General features: G+C 42.9%; 2 protein-coding genes across 2 annotated transcripts; both read right to left on the minus strand.

Moving 5' to 3' along the window:
- Positions 1-1314: 1314 nt before the first annotated feature.
- On the minus strand, positions 1315-8399 carry LOC129357369 (uncharacterized). Its single transcript, XM_055026666.1, has 4 exons — positions 8362-8399; positions 8067-8259; positions 7862-7972; positions 1315-2777 (listed from the first exon to the last, which is right to left on the minus strand). The coding sequence occupies exons 1-4, from the start codon at positions 8397-8399 to the stop codon at positions 1896-1898; spliced, it is 1224 nt and encodes a 407-aa protein (XP_054882641.1). The 3' UTR covers positions 1315-1895.
- On the minus strand, positions 7998-15061 carry LOC129357370 (cadherin-24-like). The gene is made up of 9 exons (XM_055026667.1): positions 14125-15061; positions 13820-14000; positions 11649-11905; positions 11405-11541; positions 11172-11293; positions 9196-9313; positions 8752-9060; positions 8362-8552; positions 7998-8259 (listed from the first exon to the last, which is right to left on the minus strand). Exons 1-8 carry the CDS (start codon positions 14160-14162, stop codon positions 8419-8421), a joined length of 1296 nt encoding a protein of 431 aa, XP_054882642.1. The 5' UTR covers positions 14163-15061; the 3' UTR covers positions 7998-8259; positions 8362-8418.
- Between the last annotated feature and the right edge of the window lie 5837 nt (positions 15062-20898).

Consider the following 20898-nt stretch of genomic DNA (forward strand, 5'->3'; position numbering starts at 1 on the left):
TTAAGAGATGAATTCCCACAGCGGATGAAGAGTGGGAACAATTGCCGGGAGCCAAATTCATTTTTTATCACATTATTGAAAAATAATGTCATTATTTCTAATAACTTATTCCGGCACCTTCCTCAATAATGAATGCGTTTTTAAAAAATTGCTTTAAAAATGAGGCCCTGTCAAAGGCGTGAATAACATCTGAGTATTCTCGGAGCAAATCAAGAGGTTTTTTTTTTGTTCTTTCTGCGTCTTGGGGCCGTCACAAGAACAATGTCTCTGCGCTCTGTGTTGCATAAATCTCTTTACAAGAAGGTGAGGAAGCTTGCAGACACACAATACGGGGGGGATATAAATAATTCTTGTGTGGGTGAACATCATCTAGTGCAGGTTCTCCATGTTTCGCTTCGTTACCGCTTCTTGTGTCCGACAAATAGCCGGGGCCCAAAAACCTCTGTCCGGTCAACAACATCCACAGCTGAGCTTAATGTTTATCTGCATATGGATGCTAATTACCATTTTTTTTTTTTTGTCTTTCCTTTAGCAAAAACACAGGCGTCACTGATAGACTCAGCCTATTGATTGTTGATGTTCAAAGTGAACAGGTTTTGTTTGGACAGTTATTATTTTGAGCATAGTTAATGTATGTCGTCAGAGGGGACTTGCTGTGCCTTACAAAAGTATCCGTCCCTTAAACTTTTTTACATTTTTGTCACCTTCCAACCACAAGCTTCAGTGTGATTTTTTTTTCAGCGCACACTCGTTTCACAGTCCTCTGCAAATAATGCAGTTCAGTGTCCGTCCATGGTGAGTTAATACCTCATAAATCTACCAGCTTTGCACGTCTAGAGACGTTTTCTCCTGTTCTCTTCAAAATAGCTTAAACGCTGTGTCTTTACGCAGCAATTTTCTTGCCGGAGATTCTTGGATTGAGGTTTTGACTTTGAGCCATCATGGCAAAAGAGCTAAACGATTTCACTGTGAGGGTGTGAAATCGGGAGGGTGAACCTCTACTGCTTCAACTCTTTTTTCAGCTTCCTGTATCTCCCCATGAACTCTGACCCCGACTGTCTGCACCCTGATGCGTTCAGGATGATTTCCAGGGTCCCTTTCCTACTACATAAGCGTTTTAAGCCAAAGCGGATCGTTTTACCAGATCGCTTCTCATCCATCTTTAGCCGTTTTATTTGTTGTTTCGGATTTATTTATTTTGACATCGTACAATTAAATGGCGGTTAGAAATTAAATGTTTCTTGATCTTTCAGCGTTATTATGCCATTACCACAATATTGCATGAAAAAAGTCGAACAACAATATGTTGTTTACCGCAATGACTTCTGGGACAAATTGTTACTGTCTACCTATCACGCAAAATCTCAGTGAAACACACCGAAGTTTGTTGCTGATCGAGCTGGACGATATGACGATGGACGAAACCTTTCCTCTGCTTCAGTGAATATTCTATATATTGAATATTCTATCAGATGTTTTATCGATTGATATTGATCATGTGTCTACCGTGATTTTGTTATGGATTTATTATCCAGCCCTGCTGTAAGGTGAAAAGATTTAAGGGATATAAATATTTTTGGTCATTTTAGTCATGTGGCGTCTCCAGTTTTGGAGCCAAAAAACGTCACATACTGACTTAAATAACTATTCACTCTTTGATAGAACATATTCTCCAACAATTTTTGGAGTGCTTATATATATATATAAAAAAAACAAACATTATTTATATCTCTAACTTTTAAAGCCCTGTTTGCATTATTAATGTTTGGTGTGAAAAGTGACGGGTTCCCGTTTCTAAACCCGGTGAAAGTGAAAGCTACACACTGATCACAGATCTGCACTCCCGGTTTGCCTTGATTCTTGACGTCAGGGAGAAAATGGAAAGCTCATTTGTGTCAGAGGAATGTTTTTTCCCCCCGTGTTTGTGTGTGTTTAAACTCCGTCATTATCAAAGATTTTCCTCTTCGCTCACGCTCGTCTCTTACAGGGGATCTAGAAATCCCATCTCTGCAGCTGTTTCTCTGTGTCCTCGCCCTGTCTCTGAGTCTCTGTGGTCTCCGCCGCCTCGCCGCTCTGTGTCGTCGTCTTCTTCTTCTCCTTCTGCCTCTCGCGGATGATTTCCACCAGCCTCTGGAACTTCTGGTTGAGCTCGTCCAGGCCTCCCCCGCTGCCCGCTCGCCCTCCTTGTCGCCGTCGCTCTCCAGCGAGCTCAGCGACTCGGCCCTGGAGTCGCGGCCCTCGAACTCGTAAGTCTGCAGCGAGTCGTAGGGCGGCTGCGACAGGTCCGAGGTGACCCGGTCCAAGCGGATGTTGAGGAGTTCTTCCATCCGGAGCGGCTGAGGGTTCGGGGCTTCGGACGCTGGGGCTTTTCCGTCGCCGAAAGTCTGCAGGGGCGCGTCTCTGGCCTTCAGCGTTGCCATGTTGAGCAGCTGCAACCCGCCGCCGGCGCCGGTCCCATTGATGCACACCCCCATCCCGCCCGGGTTCAGCGAGCCCACTATGCTGTAGGAGTCTGCCTTGACATAGGCGGGGGAGTTCACGCTGCTCATCTGGCTACTAGTGGAGTAGTTCTGCTCCGACATGGAGGGGATGGAGGAGTCGGTGTCGATGTCGTCCGCCGTGGTGCTGGTGGCGCCGGTGCTGACCTGGGTCTGGGACGACCCCGGTCGGCCATCCTGCTGGTTCGATGAGAAGCTGGTGTGGCTCTGGCACGACGACTCGTAGGTCAGGTCTGCCGGGACGTTGGCGGCTGTCGACTCCGGGCCCGTCGGGTTCGGCTGGAGAAGGAAAGGCAGCGATGAGGCGAGTCAGAGGAAGCCAAAATACTTCAACGCATCTCAATAAACTAACATGTCAATCGACTGACTCAGTTCAGCCAGTTGAATACACAGGAAGTGAAGATAACGGATAAGGACTATTTTAGAAATTGATTATTCTATTGATTGTTGTGGCAATTAATTGTAAAAATGAAGAAAAAGTTATTCATCTTTTAGAGTCCAGCATAATCGATTATGCTGGACAATAACCGATTATGTTCCAGGAACTACTCCAACCCCTGGAGATGACGATTCAAAGAGTTTTACATCAGGGCAAGAAAATTATGGACAACCCTGACCATCCTCTTTTTCAGAGCGTCTCCAGTCAGAGGGTTCTTCAAATTCACTGTAACACAGACTGCTACACGAGACATTTTCCCATCTCCACCTACAACATCTCTGAAGAATCTGAATTGATGAGTTGCAACAACAATTCATTTCACTGTAGGATCGGTACAGTATTTTAAAATATGACTTGAACTTTTTTATATTCCAATAATCGATTAATCATGACTCATCATAACTTATCCGATTAATCGCTTCAGCTCTACTTTATGAAAATAAGATCATTTGATTAGTCTCCGATAGGAGGACATTTATCTTGGAAGCAGGAGCAAAACTGCAATACATTAAAAGCTCATCCAAAAGGACAATGACCATAAATAAATACATAAAAACAGAAAAATACATAAAAGGACAAATGTCAGATCAGCAGTATGTCCCCATAACCATTTCCATTCACATATATTACATCCTCTACATGCTGCTCTTGATCACCATCTGGGCTTCCTGATCATTTGTCCAGGTCCTGCTAGTCTGACATTTAAGTGGAAAGACAACATACGTAAAGAATTGTACGCAGAATTGTGAAGGAAAACCCTTTGAAAAGTTTTTTGGGAGATTCCAAAGCCGAGTCATCGCCCCCTCAGCTGCAGCTGCGTTTTTAACCAGAGACGACATAAGATGTTCTTCACCTGGGCTAAGGAGAAAAAACAAGAGGACCTGTTTCAGAGGAAAGTGAATTCCACATTGAATTTGGACTTCCAGGTCGCAGAATGCCAAGAAAGAGCGCAGAACCACAGAACCCGGGTTGTCAGTAATGATCTGTGGAGGCCTGTGATCTGCTGCTTCCCTTTGCTGTCAAGCTTTCAGAGACGCTGATTTCATCTTCCAGCAGGATTTGGCAGCAGCCAACACTTCCCAACAGCCGCTTTAACGGCGAGAACATTACTGGGGTTGATATGCCAGCAATATAAGCCGACCTGAACCCCACAGAGGATATATGGAGCACTGTCAGGAACAGGATGATAGAAACAAGACCCAGCAATGCAGTACTCCATGCAAAAGGACAGACGAAGTGACATTGATGCCGGCCACCAAGCCAGCACACGTCCTGTTGTCATCAGCTACCAGGTGAAAATACTTCCAGACTCTGCTGACCTTGCAGTGTAACTTCTCTTGTTTCTAGATTTTCCTTAACATCTTCCAGCTCCATTTTGTTGCTTTTATCAATAAACCGTTTCACTTGATGACTGTCGAGAACTTTTGAACTCATTAAGACGCACATCTAATCCGATCCCCTCATGTTCTGATTGGACCAACATCTTTTTGGCCGAGGTGTTTGTTTTTTTCCTTCCCTTCACTTTCGTAATTTTTTCCCCCCACGCCTCGTATGCGATTATGACTTCCCCGGTGCACCAACCTCATCATCCGGCATTTTCTGTTTGACAGAGATGAATGTGTGGTGACGACGTCGCCCGTCTGATACACATGCCCGATCGTGCGCGCACATTTTTTAGAGCACTCGAGCTTGAGATGCGAAAGTTAAAATGAAAAATATGTACTACAGCGACAAAAATTTACCATAATATGAAACAGCTAATTTCACAGACTCTGCATTTCTTATTAAGGGTATCATTTTTATTATTTTTTTTATTATAACATACACACACTAGAGTATGCACAAAACTATACTTTAAGTAATTGAGTTGGTGCAAAAGTCTCATCAGGTTATTTATTCTGTTTTTTGTTTTTATCTATGTGGTGTTATTTGGAATGCACTATAAATAGTTGAAGCCACACATAAGAATGAAAATATTGAAGATCTAGTGATTTTTTTTAATGCTTTATTTTTTATATACTGCTGCCACAAGCCTCTTTTCTCCGTTCGTCTGTCTGTGATTTCACAGCTGAGGCCACCTAATAAAACCTGCTTTATTTTCTCACTTCCTCCAATGACAGCCTCGGTTTAACGGCTGGTGAAGTGCTTCTGCCCCGGCTGTTGTTTTATTGCCACATCAAGCAATAAACAATGCTCCTATATGCAAATGATTGATTACGGCAGCGCCGACATGCAAATACGCCTGAAAGACGGCTGCTGCATTAACGCGAAGCTCCGCCACGCCTGGGCTCCATAAATTTTAATCAGTCTAAAGCCGTCTTTATGCGGCGCTCATTACATTCATGGGAACTCCTGTTGAGGATGTAAAAGAAAGGCCTTAAAATAATTTTTGTCTTATCTTGTGATTTATTGCAAATGGGAGAAAAATGCATTCCTGGAATATTTATGTGAGCCCACACTTTGCCCATGTTTCTCTCGTCAACAGAACGAGAACTAGGTCCCGACGTGAGCCTTTATCTGAACTTTTACTTCTCTAAATCGACCAGAGTTCAGACTCCAATCTTAAATGTTCTTTTCTTCATCTCACCCTCTGGTTTTCCAAATGATTTAGGTGGCCATGAAAGAAAGAGGGCTTTGCCTCTGGTGAACCATTTCTGTATCGATTTGGGCCATAATCTTTAGGATCACTTTTCTGTTGACAGACCCAGTGAAAACCATTTTCATTTGGCTGACAGAGTCAACCATATTTTTATCTAAATAGTCCCAAAGAGTCTCTGATGTCATGCATTGCAATAAAACTCCCAGGGATTTTGAGAGGAAAAAAAAAACAGGCACAAGACATCGCAGGATTTAAAAAACTTAAATTTTTATTTATCAACTCAGATTTTTTTTTTTCTTGGGATCAGACATCTTTGCATGTAAAAATGACGACCAGCTCCATCAGTGACTCATTCACTGTTTATATTTGATCTGGTCAAATTTTATACTTCAATAACATCAAATTTGGACTGAATTAGTGATACACGATCCAATATTAATATTGGCAAGATTGGCTCTGATACAGATATCAGAGCCAAAACATCCCAGATTGGGTATTGGTGACAATGTGTCTGATCCATAAGGGCAGATAAGGGCTCTGAACATTTATTTTACACTGGCTGTTCCATTCTTAATTGCTCTGACTGAACAAATGTAATTTATTTTTACATGTTTGACCAAACTTGCAAAGCTATTGGTGTATTTAAGTGTATTGTACTAGTGCAGAGTTATCTGACACATTTCTAATTAAGCACATTTATGTCTGTGTTGTAAAAAAAAAGAAAAGTATCGTTTTAAGTAAACTCAGAACTGTTGTTCTGCATCGGATCGGTATCAGCCGATACGAAATCTCAGCTATCGGTATCGGGAGTGAGAAAGGTGGGTCAATGTGCCCCAGACTAAATGCTAAAGACCAAAACACATACAAACAACAGCAGACATGTACCCAGCTGTATTTAAGTGGCCCTGATCTGGTGTTCTGATATGGGCCACATTTGGACCAAAAAGCCAGTCTTGGCAACTTGGCTTTGTACATTTTTACCACTCATCCTCTTCACTGTGTGTATATAAATACAGGTTTCTAGTTAGAAAGCCATAGAAACTAATCAACCTAAAACGTAAAGCATTAAAAAAACATCGTAAATTACATTTCATAAATCAAAGGTGCAACACTAAAATTGAACAATTTCTTAAAATTAATTTTTCTACTTACTGAATACATACACTTAAGATTTATATGTAGATATATATTCATTGCAGTAAAATACAATCATTTAAAGCTGCAGTTATCTTTTCCAATAACTGGGCCAAATTATACACCTGACATAAAAGAAGTGTATTGATTTGATGATAAAGTATTGCATTTTAAACTGATGCAGCTCATGAGTTTTAAGGCAGGTTCTGTCTTATGAGCACGTAATGTTGTAGCTGCATCAGGTTAACTTTTCATTCAGTATTAATCCAGATGAGTTTGTCTCAGAGGGGGGACAGACGTTTACTGTCGTAAACTACCTTGAGTGTCAGGAAGGTTGTTGCAGTTTATAGTTATTTACAGGGAAGCTGATTTTTATTTATGTGGGGAATGGCAGTGGGAGACCGTGCGTAGGTGAAAAACCTACTGAGAAAAACGTTTGAATAAAGGTTGTTAAAGCGGAGATGTTTGGCAAAATTGACTTTTTTCAACTTTTTGTCATGTTATAATGTCATTTCCTTATCAAAAACATACCTGCTGTGTTATATTGATTATTTCATGCATGTTTCAGAAATACTTTAATCTCCTGCGGCAACCATTCTGGATGGAACCTCACACCGCCTTCGAGGACGAAGCTCTTACTCTGAGCTTCAGTTTCCAAGCATCAGAGCTTCTACCTCACAGAGCTGCCCTCCGCTCGGCTCCTACAGACTAGCCAGAGGCAACTAGCAACATCTGGACTGGCATCTGCCAAGCGCAGATACCATCTACTTCTCAGAGCAACTCTCCTAAAAACGTTGTTAAAGTTCAGAAAGAGCAGGAGCTTCTTAAGAGACAGAGGCCCAATTTCAAGGTGTTAAATTTTGAAGTCAAATTCCTCTTAAGTTATGTTTATACAGCAGTTTTATAGCTCAGTAGATTCTCAGTGCAAACTGTACTGAGCATCTATCTCAGTACACTTTGAACCTTTTAGACAGAATCTCACTTCAAAAATCCTGAACTATCCCTTTAAATGTTTGATACTGTAAGGAAAGCTGACCTTTTAATGACTTTTATACTTGCTTTTCTTCTCTCACAGGCCTAATGATGTTAGAACTTGTTCAAAGACAAAAACATAACAAAAAACACAAAAAAAAAAAACAAAACATAAACAGCGAGCTGTGAGTAACTGCTTTGCTCCGCAGCGTTTCTGACCTTGGCCTGTTCCTCCTTCCTTTGGCGCCAGCCGCATTTGCCCCGCCACTCTCGTTCCCCTTTGCGGCCGCGCTCTTTGCCAGCATATGCTCCACTTGGAAGCCGCCGAGGCTCATCTCAGCGAGCGCAGCAGATGCTCAAAGGTTCTCTGGCCGGGGACGAGGAGACGATTGGCGCCGTGACCCGCCCCGACACCCTGGGTCACCTGGCCCAGCTGGAGGCCCTCCTCCAGCGGCCCGAGCGGGTAGTCTCTGGGAACGGGAAGCGTGTGGACGCCGTAGCAGAGGCGCCCGTAGAGCGGGGCCGAGCCGGGCCGCTGCTGGGGGCCCAGAGCCGGGCGCGGGTGACGGCTCCAGCTGTACAACCTGGCTCTGGGCGGATTCTGCTGGGTGTACCATCTGCGTGTCGACGGAGAGAGAGAAAGAGAGAGAGAGATCACAGCCATCGAAAAACAAGCACGCACGTAAACAGCCGGGAGCCACGGCGCGCGAGCGACTCACATGTTCCCGCTGTTGTGCATGTGCTGGATCCTGTGCATGCTCTGCAGCGCCGCGATGTCAAAGGCGGCCGTGTCCGCTTCCCCTCCCCCCTCGTCGTCGTAGGATATGATTTTCCCTGACATCATCCTCCTCAAAGGGCGAGTGGGAGTCTCGCTTCTGATGGCGCAATGACAGCGAGAGAGCACACACCACTAAAGGGCAAAGAACAGACACATGCCCACATACTCCACTGATGTTCCAGAAGCAAGCCTGACACAACCGCTCAGCGTCTTTTCCAAATACAAGTCGCTCAAAAGAATAAAAAAGAAAAAAAAAAAACATACTTGGGAGTTTTTTTTTTTTCCCCCAGCAGAAATGTCGCACGAAATCCTCTCCACCCCCAGAACTCACCCAGCAGAGTGGTGACACAGGCCAGCATGGCGAGCAGCGTGACCAAGCTGAAGATGAGCGACGGCGAGGCGGACGGCGCGGGCAGGCAGACCACATGCCTCTCCCACCGCGGGTCCCGCTGCCTGCCCCGGCTCTCCGTCTGCATGCCGCCTTGCAGACACGGGCAAATGGTGACTGTGACGGTGCCGGTGTTGGTCAGCCCCGAGGCCCCGTCACGCAGCACCACCGGCACGTCGAGGGCGAGCGGAGACGCAGAGAAGCCAGGGAGCGGCTCCAAGGCCGACTGCAGCACCAGGCTGGCTGTCACACCTGATGATGTGACAACACATCAAGCATGTCACTGCACAGCAAAGCACAGGGCGCTCTCTTGTCGCTAATCGACGGGTGTCCAATTTCTGCCTGAAATGTGAAATAGCGGCTGTAGGGAGAAGCGGGGGAGGTAACCTCCAGATTCTCTGATGGAGAGGTTGAGGGTGGAGCTGGACTCAGGAGGGATGCTGAAGTGGACCGGAGAGTCCTGTCCTCCCTGATCCCTGTCGACCGCTCGGAGGACCTGGACGACCTGTGGAGCAAAGAGCCGGAGGATCGTTTTAACAAGAGTCGTTTAACAGTCAGGCGGAGAATAATCTGTTGTTCTTGTGCCGTGAAGTTGAACTTCTGCATGTCTTGTTACAAGTTACAAGCATTCAAGTGGCCCTGGGATGCAAAATTAAACATTTACACGCATTTGTACTTTCATTTGGGTTTCTACTGCTTCTACAACAACCCAAGGACATAAAAAAATACGTTCATGTTTCTTGGTGTCTGGATGTTTCATACAAATTTGGAATAGACAGGCACTGCTGTCACCTAGCAACCCCAGGGGAGCCCAGCCCCGCTACCTAGGGCAACAAGCTCCAGCATCTTTGGTCAGCTGCACTGAAAAAAGAAAATAGGTGAGCCAGCAGGAAAAAGAAAAGTCCATTTGTTATAAGTAACCAAATTAAGTTTACCCAAGTAAATAAATTAAGTTTATTAAGTTGCCATGTTAAGCAAACGTAAATAAAGTAAGCTTGACAAACTTAATTTCATTACATGTGACAAATTAACAATATTTTTTGAAGCTAAGCTCAATTTTCTTTTTTCCAGTGAGAGTGTACGGCTGAATGCGCTGTGTGCAATGGCTGCTGGAAGAGACCAGTGTTTGGTTGTTGGCTTGTCGTTTAGAAACCACTTGCTCCATTCAACTGTTTGTGCAGGAGGCTCCGCTTCTGCTTTTCAAAGATGCATAATTGCGCATTTGTTTTGCAGCCATTTTCATGTGCGAGTGTAAATGTTGAGTTGAGGGGCCGTGGCCAGCAGCAGCTTATTTGGATTTAAAGTGACAGGAGGCCCAAAGAAAGATCATTGGGAAAGGAACAGGCAGAATCGAATCTCATTACCTACGACTGGTTTTCTGCAAAAAATTTAAGAAACATGTTTTGCATAGCCAATACAAATTTGTAACCTGTTAAAGGAAGCACAATAGGTCACCTTTTATGTGTTTTCATTCATCTCCAACTCAGCACTTTGCAGCACCAAATTCTGCAGCAGTTACAGGAGAAGAGTTTGTCTCATCCAACTTCACACCGACATTCTTCTTCTCACAGTAGCTCAGTCAGACTGGAGAATGTTTCCATCACACCTTGCTACTGTTGATTTGAGGAGCGGCCATATTGAAACAACAAGTCTTGCAAATCGTAACTGGGACTAGTCAGAGTTCCTCCCACTGTTCTGAGTGGGGAGTGTGACTTCCTTGAGCGTTCCAGTTGACTTCTTCAACTGGGAGGTCAAAATGTTTGAGTTTCGGCTACTAATGGATCGCACAACGAGTCAGTAAAACTACTGAAGTAATGCTACTCTTAGTCAAAGTCTGCTTGATTTCTATTTCACTCCACAAATATGCCGCTCCTGGTGTTGGTCTGCCACACTCAATAACGATAAAATCAAGCAGAGTGAGAAAATAAACCAAAAAAACAAAGCAATGTGGACAAACTGCGAAATGATCCCATAATCACATTGTTTGACTGCTCACGCGTTTGACTTCTTCGCAGTAAAAGCCATTCCAGGAGCTGACAATCCCCCTTTTTCTCATCTCCACAGAAAGCTTTTTCTTCAGCACTGCTGATGCAAACCCAACATTTCTGCCTCCGCTTTAAAGTATCTAATTGCATCAGCAGAGTCCAGCAGTGGCTGCATGTTGCACTCGAGTTAGTTCAGTTTCAGAAACTGCAGCGCCAGATAAACGTTTAGCTCTTCTTATTGGTATCATTTATAAAGATGCGGAGGCTTTAATTGTGTAGTTATAGGGGTGAAAAAACCCAAAACATTAGGAAGTACAGTGGCTGCAGAGACTGAGTGGGTAAAATGTTTCATCAGGCCGAGGCTGAACAAGAACAGACCTGACCCGGGGCGCTGGAGTCACATACTGATGTTGCGTACTGCCTGTCCAACTCCGGCGCATTGTCATTCTGGTCCAGTGTCTCTATGGCAACCACAGCCCTCGACACAAGATTCGGGTTGTCTGGAAGGGAGACAAGAGGAGTGGGGGGAAATGAACGCTAATGTTCAAGTTATTACAGAAAAATCCACCGTTTGCGCTCCAGGCGCCCCGCGGCAGCGCGGTCCGTCATACCCCTCTGTGTGGCGATGACTGAGATATTGTGCCACTGCTCCTGCTCACGGTCCAACTCCACCACAGCGCTGATGAAGCCCTTGTCGGAGGCGATGCGGAACAAAGCCTCGGGGTCCGACTGCGGATCGATGGAGTACCTAGGATACGGGACGAGGAACAGTCAGGAATCGCAGGCGTAAAGAAGCTAATGAGTGTGTGTATGTGTGTGTGTGTGTGTGTGTGTAAGCGACGGTGAGTCGGCCACCTGATGTTGCTGCTCTGTCCCGTGTCCGGGTCCACGGCGTGGACGCGGCCGACGGCACAGACGGGGGGACAGTTCTCAGACACGTCCAGGTGGTAGACGGCCTGGGAGAACCGCGGCGGCTCATCAGCGTTGAGGATCATCACCCGGACCGTCGCCTGGTCCTTGAAGGGCCCTTTCCGTATGAACCGGGGGTCAACGACCGGGTTCGCCACTTCCACGGAAAAAGTATACGAATTACGCATTTCGTAATCCAGAAGCTGCAAAAAGAAAAGAGAGAAAAAAACCGTAACTGAGTTATTTTTTGCTCTGGTTTTGATCCAGCTGAAGACTTCATCATTCATTTCCTCCATTCATTCTTTTCTTATCCAGCTCGGCTGATTTCCCCCGACTAATTAAGGACGAGCCTCACCTTCTCCTTCAATCCTTCTTATATAATCTCACCGAATATTGTCAAAAGCCCTAAAAGTCAAAATCCTGCTCTTTTAACAGGACCTCACTTCCAATGAGCCTCTGACCAGCTGATGTCTAGTTCATGATTTCTCATTTATCTCCCTTCAGGACACTGGTGGGCTCACACTTTCCGCAGAAGATGTTTAAAGTGTTGCTGATGCAATGATTTGAAAAACTATTCAAACCCCTCAACTTTTTCCAGCTTCATCTTTTACAACCAAAAATTGTCCGTGCGTCTTATTTTTTGTGTGTGAACTAACACAAAGTGGTGGGTAAAGAAACTATTCCACGCTTTAAAAATATGTCCAAAGCTCCTCTGGGTCAATACTTTATTGAGCCATCTTTCACCACCGTTACATTTGGGAGCTTTTTGGTGTGCGTCTCCATCAGCTTCGCACGTCTGCAGAGAGAAATTCAGGACATTTCTTCTTTGTGAATGAGCTCAGGCTTCAACCTCAGTTTTAAAGTCTTGTCACAAAGAATATGAGAATTTTAAAACATTTTTAAGACTTGTAGCACAACAGAAAAACACACACACACACAAAAAAAAAAGCAAATAAATGAATTGTACAGGTTGGGAACAGAAAGTCAGTGGTTAAGATGAACATCGCCCAGCTAACTGCCAATAAATTTACACTCAGCCATGATGCACGTAAAAAAACTCGCTGCACTGCAGAAGCACAAAACCTTGTTAAGCAATTTTGGTCTAGAGTCCAGTGCACACACCTTAGTACACTTGAAATAAAGCAAAACTAACCAACACGTGACTTTTCAGCAATATGTAGAAGCTTGTTTTAACTAAATGATTCCTTGATGTTGATTAAAAAGTACTTGCTTCTCTGTCAGACTATTTCACTTATAACAAGACATTTTTCCCAAGTTTCAAGTGAAATACTGAAAACCAGCTCCTACATCTTCCTGAAAAGTTACTTGTAAGATACTTTTTGTCTTATTTCAAGTGTAATAAGATATTTGCACTAGAAACCAGGCAAAAGTATTTAGTGTTTTTGCAGTGTAGTTAGCTAGACAAACTACCTACCTACCTAGAAAGCATTGTAATTCAAGACCCTCGGTCATTTTTAGTCTTTTCTACTACACACAACGTTTTGCATGCAGGCTCACAAATGGACTCATCTTTTTGTCACGGCTACTTTGCGACCATTGTTTCATAAAAGAGCAGATTTGCAGAGCGGGTGACTAACAGATTCCCTCCTGAGCTGTGTATCTCTGCGGCTCCTCCAGAGTCACTATGGGGCCTCTTGCTTGCTTGTCAGTTTAGGTGGACTGCCGTGTCCGGCATGCTGTTTTCATTTGCTCACTGCAGAAACACAAAACCTCACTAAGAACTTTTGCAGATAACTCGGCGCACTGGAAATAAGACTCAGCGTCTCAGCAAGATGTGAAGATTTGTTCTAAGTGAATAATTTCTTAATTTTGGTGTCACTTGACTTAAGACATGGAAAAGTTTTTTTATTTTATCATAAGTCAAATAATTTGCCAGTTGAACTAGTATTTTTAAAAAATCTGTAATAAGGAATTTTTTACTGGGTTTTATTTTCTAACTTTTTAGTTTATCTTTCTAAAAAGCTGCTAAATTTGGGGGCTTAATAAAGTGTGTGTGACACATTTCTACATTCCATGTATGACTGTCTCCATATTTATGCTCTAGTTTGTGTTGGTCGACAACATGGTACCACAGTGAATGACCCAAAGCCGCTCACCTTGTTCAGCACGATGACGGCCTCTCTGGCTCTGCCGTGACGTTGAAAATCTCCGCCTCCTCCGCGTCCAGGATGGTGAACTCCAGCTGCGCGTTTTCTCCCAGGTCGGGGTCGGTGGCAGTGAGACGGCCCACCTCCACACCTGGTGCAGCCAGCTCCGACACAGAGAACGACCACGCACCTTCAGCGGAGAGGGGGAGGGGAGGGAGGAGGCCACAATGAATGGAGCAGTTTGAGATCTGGCACTGAATGCTCATGAGGACGCTGTCTGGCTCCGTTTGGACTCGAAACAAAGCTGGCATTACGCTGATGCATGCAGCTGCTCCCCCTGCGCAGATTTCATGATGAAGTTTGGAGCATTGTTCGCTCTGTATCATGGCTCTCGCAGTATATCACGGGTCTGCTTGTGCTGCAGGAGCGATCGGTCGGTGCGACGATCGCAGTAAATCATTCGGGGAACAGTATTTCGTCTTGAAGCCATGCTAATGTAGGCAAACTTGTTTCTGCTGGGAAAAAAATGAATTATACAGAGCTGCTGTGGTTGGAGAGAAGGGGAGTAAACATGTTTATGAGGCAGTAGTAAAATTTTTTTTTAGAAAGTATTCACTTTAACCAAAATAATGAAACGACTTTGTGTATTAATAAAGTGTTTTTGGCTCTTGCAGTAGATTTTTCAAAATGTATGAAGCTTCTAAGTCTCCAAATTAATGTTTTTAATTTCTAACAGACGCTGTTGGTCAACTGTAGACGTTGTTCTGCAGAAAACAGAATTAATTGACATGGAATTAAAATGAAACTCGATTAATCAGATTAACCGTGACGAATCGGCTACTGAAATAATCGTCAGCTAATTTAGTCGACAATTAATCGTTTACTGAAACATGCAGACTCAGACAAAGACCAGCAGCTAAAAGACCAATATATTCGGAGCATTAATTAAGACAAAACTTTGCAAAAAATTATGTGACTTCTGCATTTAAGATTAAAAGAAAACTTCTCTATACAAATATATTCTGCCCAGATATAAAGTGTCAGTTTTAGCTTCACCTGGTTCAGAAATCTGGATAAACAAATCTATTAATCGCCATTTGACATCCAGCTATTAATTAGCTAATCCAAAAAACAATGATCAGCAGATTATACTTATTGTATTGATGTAAAGCCAATGAACTTTTCAGATATTTGAAGTACATTTACCTACAAATAATAAACCATTTACTAAATAAATGCTAAGTTGCTGCATTTTAGGCTTAAAAATATTTATTTTCTTATTTAAAAGGAAATTATCATCTAAATATTTTAAATGTATTTCTTATATTGCACAAAAGAAGCTTAAGTGGTTAAATGGGACATCTGCAGAATGTGCATGATGTTTTTAATTATGAGGATCGTCATTAGTTTCGATTGATCGACTACCAACAGAATTGTTAGCCGCAGCCCTGAAGCTAAACGCAATGATAGATTTCAGGTTTGTGCTGAACGCCACCAGAATGACCTTGAGCAGTTTGATGGCCACGAGTCTGGACAATAAAACCCAGCTAAGCTGCCTCAACCCTGTTGATTGGTGTCCTAAGCGTTTTATGGGATAGAAACCCTAATATATTCCTTTAATTTGTAACAACTGCAGAGAGGTATTCAATAAAAAACAGAAGTGAAGTTTAAGCGAATAACAGCTTTGTGATAAAGGGGAGTGAGATGTCATTTATCGATAATAAAAAGAAAAACACTCCTCCTGTGCTGCTCTGAGCCTCCTCGTCTTTTCGCTGCGATATCATCAGATGTTGGTTTTCACAGTTTCACAGGGCCGGTGCGCGGCACGGCTGAATAAAAAAAAACAACAAAAAACCCTGTTAATTGTGTCCTAAAGCGAAAAACTTGTATCCTCGATATGTTATGTGTGCAGAGACGCATGAGACTAACTCTGCAGGCTACCACTCGATAAATCAAATTTTATTTGTATGGCACATTTCAGCAGCAAGGCATTTCAAAGTTGCTTTGCCAAACAAACACAAAAACGCAAAGCCACGCAACAGAATCAACCATCGAAACATAACAGTAAGTCAAGTTCCATCATGAAATTTGTAATTGATTACGTTTCGAATACAACTGTAAACACGTGGGTTTTTAGTCGAGATTTAAAGGAAGTCAGCGTTTCGGCTGTTTTACAGTTTTCTGGAAGTTCATTCCAGATTGAGGTGCATAGACGACGAATGCCGCTTTTGGGGTAACGTTCGCACAAAGAGAACCGGAACCAAACACGGAGAAGCAGCATTCAGCTTCTATGCACCACAGATCTGGAGCAAACTTTCAGAAAACTTTACATTTTTAAGTTTCTTTAAGTTAAAAGCTCAAAACCTCAGCTGGTTAGCATTTGATTCATAATAAACTGGAACATGGATCAATGCATCTGATGAATATTTGCTTCATAATTCTGATGACATTTTTCAAATTGTATTGTTTATTGGTATCTGTTGCCGAAATGTGCTGTACAAGTAAATTTCACTTGCCCAGAACAAATTGTTCCTGAAAACAGGACTTTTCATTTATTAAAACAATCGTCTATTTCATTTAAAAAAGGGAGAAAAACTCCATGATTGTTTTATTTTGCTTTCCTACTTGAACTGTTTACATTTATGTTCCTGAAAGTTTTTAACAAAGCAACCACAAACTCTAAATTTTATTAGGATTTTATGCAACAGATTGAAAATGAAAAGGTGGTTCTCAAAATTTACGAATGAATAAACTAAAAAGTGCGGCATGCGTTTGAGTTCGACTCCTCTGAATGACATCCAGTCCAGCACCAACATCACAATGTTATGAATGAACTTAAATCCCGATTTCTGACTTTTTTTTCCCTCAAAATCAGAATTGCTTATGCAACTTACTACTCAAATCTGCCAAATACATTTGAACGAGCTTTTAGTGTGGATAACATGCAGGTTTACAAATCCTTTAACAAGGAAGAAACAGTTATGTGATTATTTCCTAACAACATAATTATTTGTATTTGGACATAAATAGTGTTAGAATTATTTGGTTAAAATTTTGAGAAAAAAAAAAGCATGAATTATTACTTTTTTGTTATTGTCTTTTGTAGCTGGCCTCAAGTGGGTGGAGGTTTAAAGCAGGAGCAGGAGGAGCGTTAGTTATAAAAGCAGCCAAGAGGCCCATTGTGACTCTGGAGGAGGTGCAGAGATCGCCGGCTCAGGTGAGATTACAGGTGTGCGACATGTCTGTTGATACGTTTCACAAATCTGGACTTCATGAAGGAGAGAGAAGAGGAAAGCCACTGTCGAAAGAAAGTAATAGGAAACTCATTTGCAATTAACCACAAGTCGTGTTGGCAGGACGTAGCAAAAACGTAAAAAAACCAAAAACGTTTTTTATTTATTTATTTATTTTTTGATTGCCGTTTTGTTTGGGAAACAACGACCCTAAACATTCAGATTAGCAGGAGTGAGTTCGCTCACAGTACATCCTGCGCTGGAAACGGCCAAGTCAAAGTTCAGACATGTCCATCCCGGAGTCTTAAAGCGGATGTTCTAAGATAATCTCCATTGAGCTCGTTTGCTGTTTTGGTATGCAACGTTAAAGTCGCCAAAATTCACCAAAAGCGTCTTCCAGCAAAAGCGGCTGAACAGATTACTGACACACGGGCCAGAATTCCCATTTGTATAACAATAAACAAATTCCCTTCATAATTACGATCTACTATGTGTTAGGCCATCGCTTACAATCCCAGTGAAACTCATTGAAATTGTAATGTGATGGATTTCAAGGGGTTTAAATACTTTGCAGAGCTCTTTAAAAGCTGCGTTCTATAATTTATGCAGGTTTCTGGTTTCTCCCCAGTACTACTCCATCTGAACTCAAACATTTCAGCCATGCCGTTTGACTATCACTGAAATTATTTCCGATCTCCGTCTCTTAAAAAGCCCGGAGCTGCTCTGGATGTCCGTCCTCAAACGCTGAAAAACTTCTGGTTTCAGACCAATTATTCTCAAACATTCAGCGTCGTTTCTTTAGTTCTGGTCAGGAAATGGAAACTGAGCCGCCTAAGAATCACAGACATGAGGATGATGCTGATCACTCTGTGTTAACATGGAGATGTATTTCAACTGAAGCTCAAAGTCTTAAGTGTCAAACAGCTGCATGTTTATATTTCCGCGACTGACAGTATGTGGGTATAAAAAAAAGGTTAAATTCTTCATGAAGAATTTATAGTTAAAGCTCATTATCATCAATTGATGTTGACATTAAATTAACTTCAAAGGAAGAGCATCAAACAATGACGGTTAATACCGCTGAATGTCAAAACGTTACATTTTCAAATAGATTAACATTTACCAAAGGAAAAAAGTATGAAACTAAATTTGTTAAATACAAGCCCAGTATCGCCAATACCGATACCGATACCGATACTTTTTACTGTCCAAGTTTGAGGCATCATCCAACTTCTGGCCTGCATGTATGATCATGGTTTTTTCTTTGAATTTCTTTTCTGAAATGTGAAACAGAATTTACTAATCTTATAAGTAGATACAAAATACTTGAGTGACGTGCTTCCATGATAAAAAGACACAAAACAACTTTCTGTGGATTTTTTCCTAAAATGCAAAAAAGATATAATTTGAGAGAAAAATCTTCTTTGAGGTAGAGTTGAGAGACTCCAGTACAAGGATAAAAACATTTTTAATGGACAAACTGTTTTTTTGGGGGTTTTTCCCCCCCACTGCGCGTCAACCTAAATGTAGCTTTTCCAGTATTTGGCACAAACGCTGAAGCTTTCCTAACGGAGCCGCGGCCTGTTCTACTGCCACTGTTTCACTGAGACAGCCAGCGACCGGCGGCGGCGTTTACCTGGCATCTCGTAACGAGCGCTGCTTGTTTTGATGCGGCACAGCAGCAAAAAAAAATAAAAATCAAATCCTGAGGAAAAACTTCCCTTAATCAAATTGGTGCCTCCTCCTCATAAACACACATTGTAAAAAATAAATAAGTAAATAAAAACACGCCCTTCGCTTTCAAAGAGCATGCCAAATGAGCCGTTTGCTAAAACTGTGGCGTTATTGTCAAAGTGAAAATAACGCCCTGCAGTGAAGGGGTTTATATCATCAGATATCAGTAAATAAATAACATGCTGGTGCTGTCGGGAGTTATAATATTGCTTTCATAAAATGCCTGTGTTGCAGCACAATATATCAACATAAGAAAAAAAGAGGCAGTGGTGTGGGGGCTTTAAACATTAAGATGAATGGCAGTGAGTAGAGACGGGGGCGGAAACGCACACAGGGAAGAGGTAGTATATAAAGAAATGCAGGGTTTTGCTGAAAGTGTTGGACACATTCTGCAGTGATTTTGCTGTCTATTGAAGCAGAAAGCACTGAACTATAAGATGAAATATTAATAGCGGGGAACCGGGAAAAAGCTTTGATGGGGAAAAGAAAAGGGGACATGATCTTTCACTCTTCTGCATCAAGACGCAGTCCGTGTAAACGTTGGGGACCAATATGGGACGCTTACGTGGAGTGCCTTGCAAAATAAAATAAAAAAAATAATAAAATGGTACTCGCACATAACCTTTCCCCGCATTTCGTCATGTTGTAACCCCAAATGTCTCTGTGTATTATTGGGATTTAATGCGATGAACAGAGACGAGGAGCAAATATTTGTGTTGACAGAAAAAAAAAAAAAAGCATCAGGACAAAAAAAGTTAAGGCGGGAATGTCAAAGAGAAACTCGTGCAGCAGACTAGAGCAGCAACGCGCTGAGATTTAAAGATCAGAGTTCAATTCTTCATCAGAAAGAGGGAAGAGGCAGACGAGAACCGACCGGAACGGCGCTCCTGATCAGGACAAACAAAGAACCGGAACATGGGTTTGAAATGGCTCTGTCTAAAAACAGCGGTTTTACGGTTGTAATTCTGCCCCTTTAAGGACCCCAAAGAGTTAACGGAGAACTCCGGTCCACAAACAGCATAAAACTGAAGGAATAGTCTTGAAGCTGAGCTTCCAAACCAACAAATGACGCGCCAGATTGTAAGAGGTCAGAGTGAAAGATCCCTTTAACTTTTATTTGGAGAAAATCATGGAGAAAACCTGCAACAAACCCCATGAAGCTGTGGGCCAGTTTCATTTTCCAGAAGAATAACAGCTCTAAAACACACAACCAAAACAACAATGGAATGGTTCATGTCAAAGCACAATTATGTGCTGGAATGGCCTAGTCAAAGCCCAGATCTCAATCTGAAAGAGAATTTGCAGCAAAGACTAAAAACTGCTGTGCACAGAGGCTCCGTCATCCACTTTAACAGCGTTTCTCAGCGGGGCTGAAAACAAGTGAATGCCACACTTTTCAGCTCAAATTCAAAATGTTGAAAATGTTTTTTTCTTTTTTTTTTCTTGCTGCCGATCACATAAAACCCATTAAAGTATGTTTATGTTCATGGCTGTATCTGACAGAGGGCTGTTGATGCTTTAGCGACCTCGCTTCCTCTGCAGCTCATGCTATGTGAGAGCGAGTTTCCAAAACGACGAACTCGGTAAGAAACGCTCAGCTCTCAACCCGAACCCAAACGAGGCGAAAACTATCCGAATCTCTGTCATCGCAGGACGCTTTATCATCTCGTGATCCTCACTACGTCTACGATCGGAAGCCGCTGCGCTGACGAGGCGGATCCGCTCACTGCGTCTGAAGGGGGCGGGTTGTCGTTGACGTCGCTCAGCTTCACGGTGACGGTGGTGGTCCCCGTCAGCCCACCCAGATGTCCGCCCATGTCCTTGGCCTGGAGGACCACCAGATATTCGTCCTGCGTCTCCCTGTCCATGTCAGGTACGGCGGTCCGCAGGATGCCTGGTGGAGAGGGAAGCAGGGACAACAAAAAAAGAAGAAGAAGAATCACAACAGCTCCAGATTTCACAGTGACGCCCCGTCTCCTCGCGTTAGCGTCAAGGCGAGTCATACATTTTAAAACGAGGAGATTTCCAAACATACGACTCCAGGCCACCGCTCTTTCCCTAAACTGACTCAGAGAGAGAGAGAGAGAAATCGAGTTTCTGCTGAACATATGGTGGGAACGG

Source organism: Poeciliopsis prolifica, unplaced genomic scaffold (genome assembly GCF_027474105.1).
Source record: "Poeciliopsis prolifica strain line A6 unplaced genomic scaffold, Auburn_PproV2 SCAFFOLD249, whole genome shotgun sequence".
Classification (NCBI taxonomy): domain Eukaryota; kingdom Metazoa; phylum Chordata; class Actinopteri; order Cyprinodontiformes; family Poeciliidae; genus Poeciliopsis; species Poeciliopsis prolifica.

Excerpts from the sequence above, each read along its gene's own strand:
- LOC129357369 (XM_055026666.1), bottom strand. The coding sequence starts at position 8,399 with ATGCACAGGATCCAGCACATGCACAACAGCGGGAACAT. Across the intron at positions 8,260-8,361 it reads ATGCACAACAGCGGGAACAT|ATGGTACACCCAGCAGAATC; the intron begins GTGAGTCGCTCG and ends GTCGACACGCAG. Across the intron at positions 7,973-8,066 it reads AGGGCCTCCAGCTGGGCCAG|CCTCGGCGGCTTCCAAGTGG; the intron begins GTGACCCAGGGT and ends CGCTGAGATGAG.
- LOC129357370 (XM_055026667.1), bottom strand. The coding sequence starts at position 14,162 with ATGAAATCTGCGCAGGGGGAGCAGCTGCATGCATCAGC. Across the intron at positions 14,001-14,124 it reads GAGCAGCTGCATGCATCAGC|GTGCGTGGTCGTTCTCTGTG; the intron begins GTAATGCCAGCT and ends TCTCCGCTGAAG. Across the intron at positions 8,553-8,751 it reads CTGTGTCACCACTCTGCTGG|TGGTGTGTGCTCTCTCGCTG; the intron begins GTGAGTTCTGGG and ends TTTGCCCTTTAG.